The sequence below is a fragment of the Falco peregrinus genome, chromosome 16 (genome assembly GCF_023634155.1).
Source record: "Falco peregrinus isolate bFalPer1 chromosome 16, bFalPer1.pri, whole genome shotgun sequence".
NCBI classification, from domain to species: Eukaryota; Metazoa; Chordata; class Aves; order Falconiformes; family Falconidae; genus Falco; species Falco peregrinus.
In genome coordinates this window covers 1,376,474-1,385,513 of record NC_073736.1, presented here as the reverse complement: position 1 = coordinate 1,385,513, position 9,040 = coordinate 1,376,474, and the positions used below count along the sequence as shown (strand labels likewise).

Sequence of the window (9,040 nt, the reverse complement as noted above, 5' to 3'; positions counted from 1 at the left end):
GTGTAAGGTCCTGCACCCAGACTAGGGCAATCCCTACTATGGGTACAGCTTGGAGGACGGATGGGTGGGTGGGTGGATGAATGGGTGGGTGGATGGATGGATGGATGGATGGATGGATGGATGGATGGATGGGTGAATGGATGGATGGATGGATGGATGGATGGATGGATGGAGTGCAGCCCTGCAGGGAAGGACTTGAGGATATGGTTGATGAAAAGTTAGCTATGAGCTGGCAATGTGCACTTGCAGCCCAGAAAACCAGCCGTATCCTGGGCTGCATCAGAAGAGTGGCCAGCTGGCTGAGGGAGGGGATTCTGTCCCTCTCTGCTCTCGTAAGACCCCACCTGAGCACTGCATCGAGCTCGGGAGTCCCCAGTGCAAGACAGACATGGAGCTGTTAGAGCTGGTCTGGAGGAGGCCATGGAAACGGCCAGTGGGCTGGAGCAGCTGGAGAGGCTGAGAGCTGGGGTTGTTCAGCCTGGAGAAGGCTCCGGGGGGACCTTATGGTGGCCTGTCCATATATGAAGGGGGCTTATTAGAAAGACAAAGAGACTCACGGGTGCTGTTTCCCAAACCGATCGGACCCTCCCCTGCCTGTCACCCTTGAGACATGCAGCTGAGTTCTCCCAAACACACGTGTCCAGCTGAAATGGAAGCATCAGCATCGTCCCCGCGTGGTCCTTCTGCAACCCCCTGTGCCAGGGGACCAGTTCCTCAAGGCTTGTGGCTCTGCACCGTGGCTGTCCAGCTCGAAATCCCTGTGTGTCACCAGGTGCAGGGCCCAGCATGGAACCCTTCTGCTGCCTGCACAGGGCCACAGGCCAGCACAGGCTGGGGAGCACGCACAGGCCCCTCTGCAGATGAGGGGCCATGGGTCTCCAAGTGCAGCCCCACCCTCCAGGTTCAGGATTGCGAACTTACTTGAACTCACCCTTATGGAGAGGAGCCCGGAGCTGCCGGGAAGTGCCCTCTCCTGGCCTCGCCTTCGCCACTGCAGCCTGTTACAGCTTACCACCATCCTGACATTAATCAATGGCTCCTGGAGCATCTGTCCCAGCTCCAGCATCGCTCTCCGGAGTGGAAAACAGCTTTTGAGACACCCAGGGGACGACTGGGACCTCCCTTCCCCTCAGCTGGTATCTGCAGCCTCCTCCTCACCCCCCGGCGCTGCTCAAGGGACACTGTCACGTATCTGTCCCCCTGTGCTGGAGATGTGGGGTGGCACCTGTCACCACCCTGTCCCTTTTAAAGGGGAGATAGGGACTAACCCTGGCGAGGCGAAAGGGGCCTGGGGGGATGCCCACCTGCCCCGAGCCCACCACTGCCCCTGCACACTCCAGGTGCAACCTGTCCCTGCCGCCCCAGGGGGGTGATCCCCCCCACTGTCAGCATCTCGCGGAGCTGCCAGGACTTCAAGCCAGGAGCATTTCTGCACGCTCCAGGCTTCGCAGGAACAGGATCTTGGGAGAGGGGGTCTCGATCACCAAAACCGCCGCCAGCATCTTGCAACACAGCCAAGATTTCAAACCAGGAGCGTTTCTACAGAGCCCCCTTCCCCAGGTCTTGCAGGGGGGTGACCACCAAGGAAAGGGGTGGACGTGTGGTGCTACGAGCACAACTGTCCTACCCCTCTCCCACGCAGGGACAGGCCCACGGTCGCCGGGACACAGGACCAGCAGCCAGGCAGTACAGGAGATAACTTTATTGAATCCAATGGTGTTAGACAGACGACCGAGAAGAGACATGCCAGTTGGTGCGGGCAGCGTGGGCAGCAGGAGCTGACTTGGTGCAGGGCTGGATTTGTTTCTGCCTTTCGTAATATCCTCAAGCCTTTTCCTGGCTTCCTTTTATACTTCTTTTAAAATTTCTTTTAAGTAAAAACAACTAATCGTGGAAAGAGTCCAGATGGTGTTTGTTCCCTATGATTGTTCCCGCAGCTATGTACAACGTGGGGTTGGGTCTCAACATCAGGTATAAAATGGAGCGAGTTTACAAACTTGGAGGATGCAAGGAAAAAAGCAAAGACAAGACAGGCGAGAGCAGTAGAAATCTGGACCAAAATCTTAAAGAGAAATTTAAAAAGTGCTATAAAACCCCTGGGCAGGAATACCATGCAGTTAAGAAACACAAAACCCAGTCAATTACACAGATCATCTAAAACAGGAATTTGTCCATTTTGTCTTTTATTTAATTAAAAAAAGGTTGTTGTTTTTTTAATAGAAAAAAGCTAAAATTGTAAGGTTCAGGCCACTGGGCAGTAGCAGCTCGAGGGTGCAGGAGGGTGAGGTGCTGGCGTCTCCCAGCTCCAGCCCCCTCAGGAGGGGTCCTGGCGCTCCCAGGGGCCACGAGCACCTTTGGAGGTGGCAGGCACCCTTGGGGGGGGGGGGGGTGTGGGGGTGTGGTGACAGGCTCCTTCGGGGGTCACAGGCACCCTTAGGCATGTCGAGCACCCTTGGGGGTGGCAGGCACCTTCGGGGGCAAGAGGCACCCTTGGGGGTGACCGGCTCCTGTGGGGTGACAGGCATCCTTGGGGGCAGCCGGCACCTTCGGGGGTAGCAGGGGGATGAGTTAGTGCAGTCCTTGGACCCGTCCCCCCTGGGACAGAGGGGCTCAGCCCACAGACCTGGCAGCCCTGAGGGACACGGTCCCCAGGCGCCCCAGACAGGTGCCACGCCTGGGGACACGGGGTGCTCGGTGTAAGCCAGGAGGAATCCGTCAGGGCCCATCTCCTCCAGCTGGGTAAGGCCAGTGAAAGCCCCCGCCATGCACCACCATCCCAGCACACGCCGCTGCCATCAACCTTGCCCTTCCTGTCGGGTCTTCCTCCTGATTTACACCAGCGTGCTGCTCGCCTCCAGCACACCCCAGCTGAGCTTACGGGGCAATAGGCAGTGCCACGCTGGGGAAGAATGGGGCAAATCTGCAGGAAATAGGCTGGGGGACGCCCGCAGCACAGCCCCAAGTGAGCCGGTGACGGGGACAGTTTGATCCACATTTTGGTGGCTCTCTGGGCAAAAATCAGGCCCAGCCAAGGCTGCCTGCAGGCCATGCAAAGCGAGGGCGGGTCGTGAGCCCATGGGACTCCTCAGGGCTCCCAGGCACGGGACAGCCCCCAAGGGTGCATCGCGCCCTTCCCTGCCCTGGGCACCGGAGCCCCGAAGGGGGCAAGAGGGGCTGGAGTGGAGAGCTGGGTCCCCACCACCGGCCTCGAGCGGCTGCTAAGCCGGTGTCTTGTACAATCAGAAAAGAAGTCAGCACAGCACAGTTATCACTGAGTACAAAAAGAAAGAAAAAAAAAAAAGAAAGAAAACAGGAAACAAGGAAAGAGGCGCAGAGCAGGGCCCCACCAACTCACGCAGGGCATTCGACTACAGACCTATTTACAGCGAGTCCTTAGCCGACAGCGGCAACGCAAGAGAAGGCGAACAGACAGCCCTAGCGTCCAAGCCCGCATGGGGGGGGACATCCCTGTGCAAGGGGCCGGGCTGGCCGGCCACGGGTGGCAGCGGGAGACGGTGGGGAGGCTGTCGGACAGACGAAGTGAGCACCATGGGGCACACGCGCCACGGCTGGGATGTGCCAGGCGGGATGCACCGGCCGAGAGAGCACCAAGGGCAGCGGTGGCAGCTGCCTCCAAGCAGCACAGGCACGAAGGCCAGGTCTCGGAGGAGATGCCCATTTTGGAGGGTTGCGAGATGTCCCTGAAGGCCACACCAGCCATGGCACCAGGGCGGGGTCTGAGGCTGCCCAGTCCCCAGCCTGGCAGGGGCTGGGGACAGGATGGGCTCGGCAGACCTGGCCCTGGGGGGTCACGGCTCCCCAGAAGGCTCCCCAGGGCCCCAGCTGAATGCGGGAGCTGAGCTGGATGGCAGTGGAGAGGAGGGGGTGCCCAGAGCGCAGCTGGGCTAAGGGAGGGAGGTGCTGGCACCCTGCAGCCATGCTTGGGGCCAGGCAAGCAAGGGGTACTGAAAGCAGCAGCCCCAGCTCGGCCATGCTCAGGCCAGTGCCAGCACCCCGTCCCATCCCAGCCAAGCTGGCTTTGGGGACAGTCACAGGGCAATGCAGCCAGAGCTGTCGCCTCAGCCCCATGTGCCCCCTCCCCACACAGCCAGGGATTAAGGCACCGTGGCAGCACTGGGGCTGATCCCCTCTGTGCCAGGAGCACCCCCTGTGACACTGCAGGGTAGGGCCAGGAGGACATATGGCAGCCCTAGCCGTCCCCAGAGCATGGACATGGGGCACAGCAAGACCCTGCCACAGGGTGCAGGAAGGCACAGGGCCTCGGGGAGCCAAGGGCACAGGGACCACCCCAGGCATGGCTCACCAACCCACCCCCTCTAGGCCTGGCAGCGCTGAGGGGATGGGGCAGGTGGCCAGTTGCCCAGGGATGGAGCAGCAACACCCCTGCCATGGCCAGGCCTCGGCCACGGCTGGGTACCTTGGGGAGGGGATGCCCTGTGGCATCCTGGCCTGGCAAGACCCCACCCCAGGGCCAGACTCTGCCTTGTGCTTTGGGGAGGGGGAAGCTGCCAGGCCAGGGGCTGCTCTGAGAGCATCCCGCTGCCACTGGCTACCAAGTCCCAGCTCAGCCAAGCTGCAAGGCCCCGAGAGGTGGGTTCAGGGACTGGAGATATCCAGTGAGCACCAGTTTCATGACAGAGGTGGTTTGAGTGGTGGAACAAACAGCTGCAAAAGAAACCAAAAGGGAAAGGGAGCTGCCTACAGGGAAGCAGCAGGCACCGGGCCACGGGCTCCAGGCCAGGAGAACAAAGAACCAGAACAAAAAAAGGGACCAAAGTGAAGTCTGGACTCGGCCAAGGGAAAATGGGAGGGGGAAACAAAAGAAAATAACCAAAGCAGGGTTTATTGGGCTGTCCTGGTCGCAGCGGCTGCCATGCAGGTGACATGGGGAACGTACAAAGACAGCAGCGAGCGCCACACTCCTCCTCGGCCAGCACAAGGCAGGCATTCCCTGCAGCAGCGGCTCCGTCGTCACCTGCCCTCAGCTACGCCTGGCTGGGTGGAGAGGGAGCTGGAGACCCTTGTGCCCGCACTCTTGTCCTGCGGCCACACACTCCTCCCGTGCCCCCCAGCTTTGGCCCAGGTGGCTCCTGTGGGGTCCCTGCCCCACGCAGGGGCCTTCCTGCGGCTCCCGGGAGCAGGAGCTCGGCTGCATCAGTCGCCCTGGCCCCAAAGCCCAAGAGTTTGCAATAGAGACAGAAAAAAACAAGAAGAGAAACCAGGATTCTCCTACCCCCAGGGTCGCAAGGGGAGACGGCACCTCGCGCTCTCCCACAGATGAGCTGAGCTTCCCCACGTTCTGCCGGGACGTGCCAGAGCCCTGGTCCTCTGCTCGCACGCCAGCCCCACGCTCCGGGATACCAAAGGAAAATAACAGCAGCCCAGCGGGAGCGGTGGCTGGCGGCGGCTCCCCTCTGCCTGGGCTGGCATGTCTGGGCCTCACAGAGTTGACTGCAGGTCAGGATCCACCATGGTCTCACGGTCCGGAGACTCGATGTAGTTGGCGGCTTCCTGGAGCTTCAGCAGCATGGCCATCTGCAGGGAGAAGAGCATGGCACCGAGCCCCAGTGGGACGAGAGATGCCCTGGGGAAGCCAAGGCCACTTGGCCCTCCCTCCCTGCCCTCCCGTACAAACCAGCCATCCCAAGCAGCTCCTTAGAGGCTAAAGCAAAGCCCAGAGGTGCTGCAAAACCCATCCCTGTCACCAGGATCTTGGCCTTGGGCACAGCTGGGATGCTCACGGCTGAGCATGCCAAAGCAGCGCAGAGGGACAGGCCCTGGTGCATCAGCTGTAACAGCCCGCTCGAGGTGACACACGGGGACACGTACATGCAGACTCCAGCACAGCAGGGACATACCAGAGGGTCAGAGTCCAGGGAGCTGGGGGTCGTGTCCTTGACGGTGCGCTCCTCGGGAGGGGAAACGGTGCTGTGGGGCCCAATAGTGGGTGGGGGCAGGTGGTACAGCTTGGACTGGTCCTGCTGTGCTGATGGCCAGGGCAGGGTGTCCCGCACCCACTCCACGGGGTCCTCCCAGGCTGCCTTCTGCCCGTGGACCTGTACACAGGGAGAGCAAGCAGCAGCCACCCGTTCAGCATCTGCCAGAGCCGGCATCGTGGCACCCCGAGTGTCCCCAAACAGCGCTATGTCCCACTGAAGCCACAGGGCAGGGCAGGGCCAGACAGGTGTCGCCTGTGCCCAAAATCCCAGTGCCTCCCTTCTCCGTGCCCCATTAGACTGCTGCATCAGCACATCCCCAAGCACCGCTGGTTTATTTCCCCATGTCCCAGGCAGCTCTGTGTACCTTGAGCCCATCTTTTGCCCCCTCCTGCAGGTAAGGGATGATGGAGTTGTTCCACAGGTCAATGAACCAGGTCCGGAAATCCTCAATTCCAATGGGGCAGGACAGGAAGAAGCAGGGACCTGCGGTAGGAAGGCAGAGAGCGAAAATGGGAGCTGAGTCCCTTGGCTCCAGACACTGGCCCATGGCAGCACAGCACCAAGGTGGGCAAGCCTGGCTGTGCAGGACCTCCCGGGAGCAGCGTCTGGCAGAGCAAGCTCCCAGGCAAGTCACCAGGCTGCCAAGGTCCATGTACCCCCCAAAAGCAGAGCGAGGCAAAGGGAGACCTGCCTAGGGAAACACGGCTCTCCCTGCTCAAGGAGGGGTGCCAGTGACACAGGTAGCCTTGGTTGACACCATGGTGACAGCTCCCATAGGGCACAGCCAGAAATGCCACCCAGGGAAGAGGAACGCTTGTGTGCATTGCCCACCAGCTTCTGGTTGTGTGGGCTTGGGCAACACAGAGCAGCACAGCAGCTCCCAAAGCTCCTTTGTTTTTTTTGTCCCTGGGGGCTCCCAGCAGTGCAAGGCGCAGGAGGGAGGCACGCAGCAGGGCCGTACCGATGAGGAAGTCAGAGGTGCTGTGTTTTTCCAGGAAGGTGTGCAAGTGGTACCAGAGCTTGGGCACCCAGTCCAGCACACGCAGCAGCTCCTCCTTGTTGGCGTTGACATCCGTGTCTGACTCCAGGAGCTTCCGCCGCAGGTAGCGCACCAGGAAGCCGTTGGCTGGCTCCACGTTGTTCGAGAAGGTCAGCATCCTGGGGGAAAGAGTCAGCTGTTCGGGGCTGGGTCTCTGCCCAAGCCGCCAAGCACCCTCAAGGGGGACCTCCTAGCACCCCCACACTGCATGTGCCCAATGTTGGGGCAACAGGTCCTTCTGGAATGGCAGGCATGGGCCTGGGGATTGATCCTCATCCAGGTTCCCAGTCACAGGATTGTCCCCAGGACTGCCCCGGGGCAGAAGTGATGGCCTCTGTCCCCCGCTAGCCTGGGGATGGTCCCCAGGGATGTACGATAAGCACGTGATAAGTTTAGTAAATCCTTTGACACCATCTCCCACAGCATCTCCTGGAGAAACTGTCTGCTCGTGGCCAGGACGGGTGTGCTCTGTGCTGGGTTAAAAGCTGGCTGGATGGCCAAGCCAGAGAGTGGTGGGGAATGGAGTTACATCCCGCTGGCACCGGTCACACGGGGTGTCCCCAGGGCTCAGTGCTGGGGCCACTCCTGTTTAATATCGATGATCTGGATGAGGGGATCGAGCGCTCCCTCAGTAAGCTTGCAGACAGCCCCAAGCTGGGGGGAGCGTTGATGTGGGGGAGGGCAGGAGGCTCTGCAGAGGGATCTGGGCAGGCCGGGCCGATGGGCCAAGGCCAGTTGTAGGAGGTTCAACACGGCTCAGTGCCGGGTCCGGCACCTGGGTCACACCAGCCCCACGCAGCGCTGCGGGCTGGGGGCAGGGGGCTGGGAACTGCCCGGAGGGAAAGGGCCTGGGGGGCTGGCTGACGGCAAACTGAACGTGAGCCCCCCGTGTGCCCACGTGGCCAAGGAGCCCAACAGCATCCTGGCTTGTGGCACAACAGTGTGGCCAGCAGGACCAGGGCAGTGACCGTCCCCCTGCACTCGGCACCGGCGCAGCCGCACCCCCAACCCCGGGTTCAGTTTCGGCCCCTCACTCAGGAGGGACAGTGAGGGGCTGGAGCGTGTCCAGAGCCGGGCAGCGGGGCTGGGGCAGGGGCTGGGGCACAAGCGCTCTGAGGAGCGGCTGGGGGAACTGGGGGGGTTCAGCCTGGAGAGGAGGCGGCTCGGGGGGGCCCTCATGGCTCCCTACAGCTGCCGGCCGGCCGGGAGGCTGTAGCGAGGTGGGTATCCATCTCTTCTCCCAAGGAACAAGTGATAGGACGAGAGGAAACGGCCTCAAGTTGCACCAGGGGAGGTTTAGGTTGGACATGAGGAAAAACATCTTCACCGAAAGGGTGGTCAGGCACTGGAGCAGGCTGCCCCGGCCGGGGGTGGAATCACCACCCCTGGAGGTGCTCAGAAGACATGTAGATGTGGTGCTCAGGGACATGGTTTAGTGGTGGCCTTGGCAGTGCTGGGTTAATGGTTGGGCTTGATGATCTTAAAGGTCTTTTCCAACCCAAATGATTCTAAGATTCCCACCTGAAGCTGAGATGGAGGCCATGGTTTGGGGTCATCTTCACAGGCTGGTTGGTGGTCCCAATGATGTAGGGGCTGAGCAAGTGACAGAGAGAGACAGAATTCATAAGAAAAGCATGCTGCATGACCCCCGCCTGTGGCAGAGCTGATCTGAGCACAGCAGCCAAGCAGTCTCATCTCTACAAGCCCAGGGACCTTGCTGAGAGCAGCGGGGAGCATGCATGTGCCTCCTGCGCTGGTGGAGGGTGCAGTGGGGCTCTCACCATTTGTGGTATTTGCAGGTGAGCGCGCCGTTGACAAGCTCGCTGATGGAGCCCGCCTCACTGAGGTCGTCCAGGAGGATCACCAGTGGCACATCTGGTGCCATGCCCGTCTCCCGGTCAATCTGGTTGGCCAGGTTGGAGAGGTACAGCTGCAGGTCCTGCAATGAACGGGCAGGGTGTCACACATGGGGCCGTGACATGGCTGCCAACAAGGACCGCAGCACCAGGGTCAGCGGGGACACTTCTGGCTGCAGCATGCC

General features: G+C 61.0%; 1 protein-coding gene across 3 annotated transcripts in view; it reads right to left on the bottom strand.

The window, feature by feature from the left end:
* Window positions 1-1,687: 1,687 nt before the first annotated feature.
* The window catches only part of NAV1 (neuron navigator 1), a 76,512-nt gene continuing 69,159 nt past the window's right edge, over window positions 1,688-9,040 (bottom strand). For all 3 annotated transcript variants that reach the window (XM_055820030.1, XM_055820029.1, XM_055820031.1), the window contains 6 exons: window positions 8,781-8,938; window positions 8,521-8,592; window positions 6,922-7,118; window positions 6,325-6,443; window positions 5,880-6,077; window positions 1,688-5,556 (listed from right to left, as the gene is read on the bottom strand). In XM_055820030.1, the coding sequence (XP_055676005.1) occupies window positions 5,461-5,556; window positions 5,880-6,077; window positions 6,325-6,443; window positions 6,922-7,118; window positions 8,521-8,592; window positions 8,781-8,938 (840 nt within the window). In that variant the 3' untranslated portion in view covers window positions 1,688-5,460. The remainder of the gene's footprint in view (window positions 5,557-5,879; window positions 6,078-6,324; window positions 6,444-6,921; window positions 7,119-8,520; window positions 8,593-8,780; window positions 8,939-9,040) is intronic.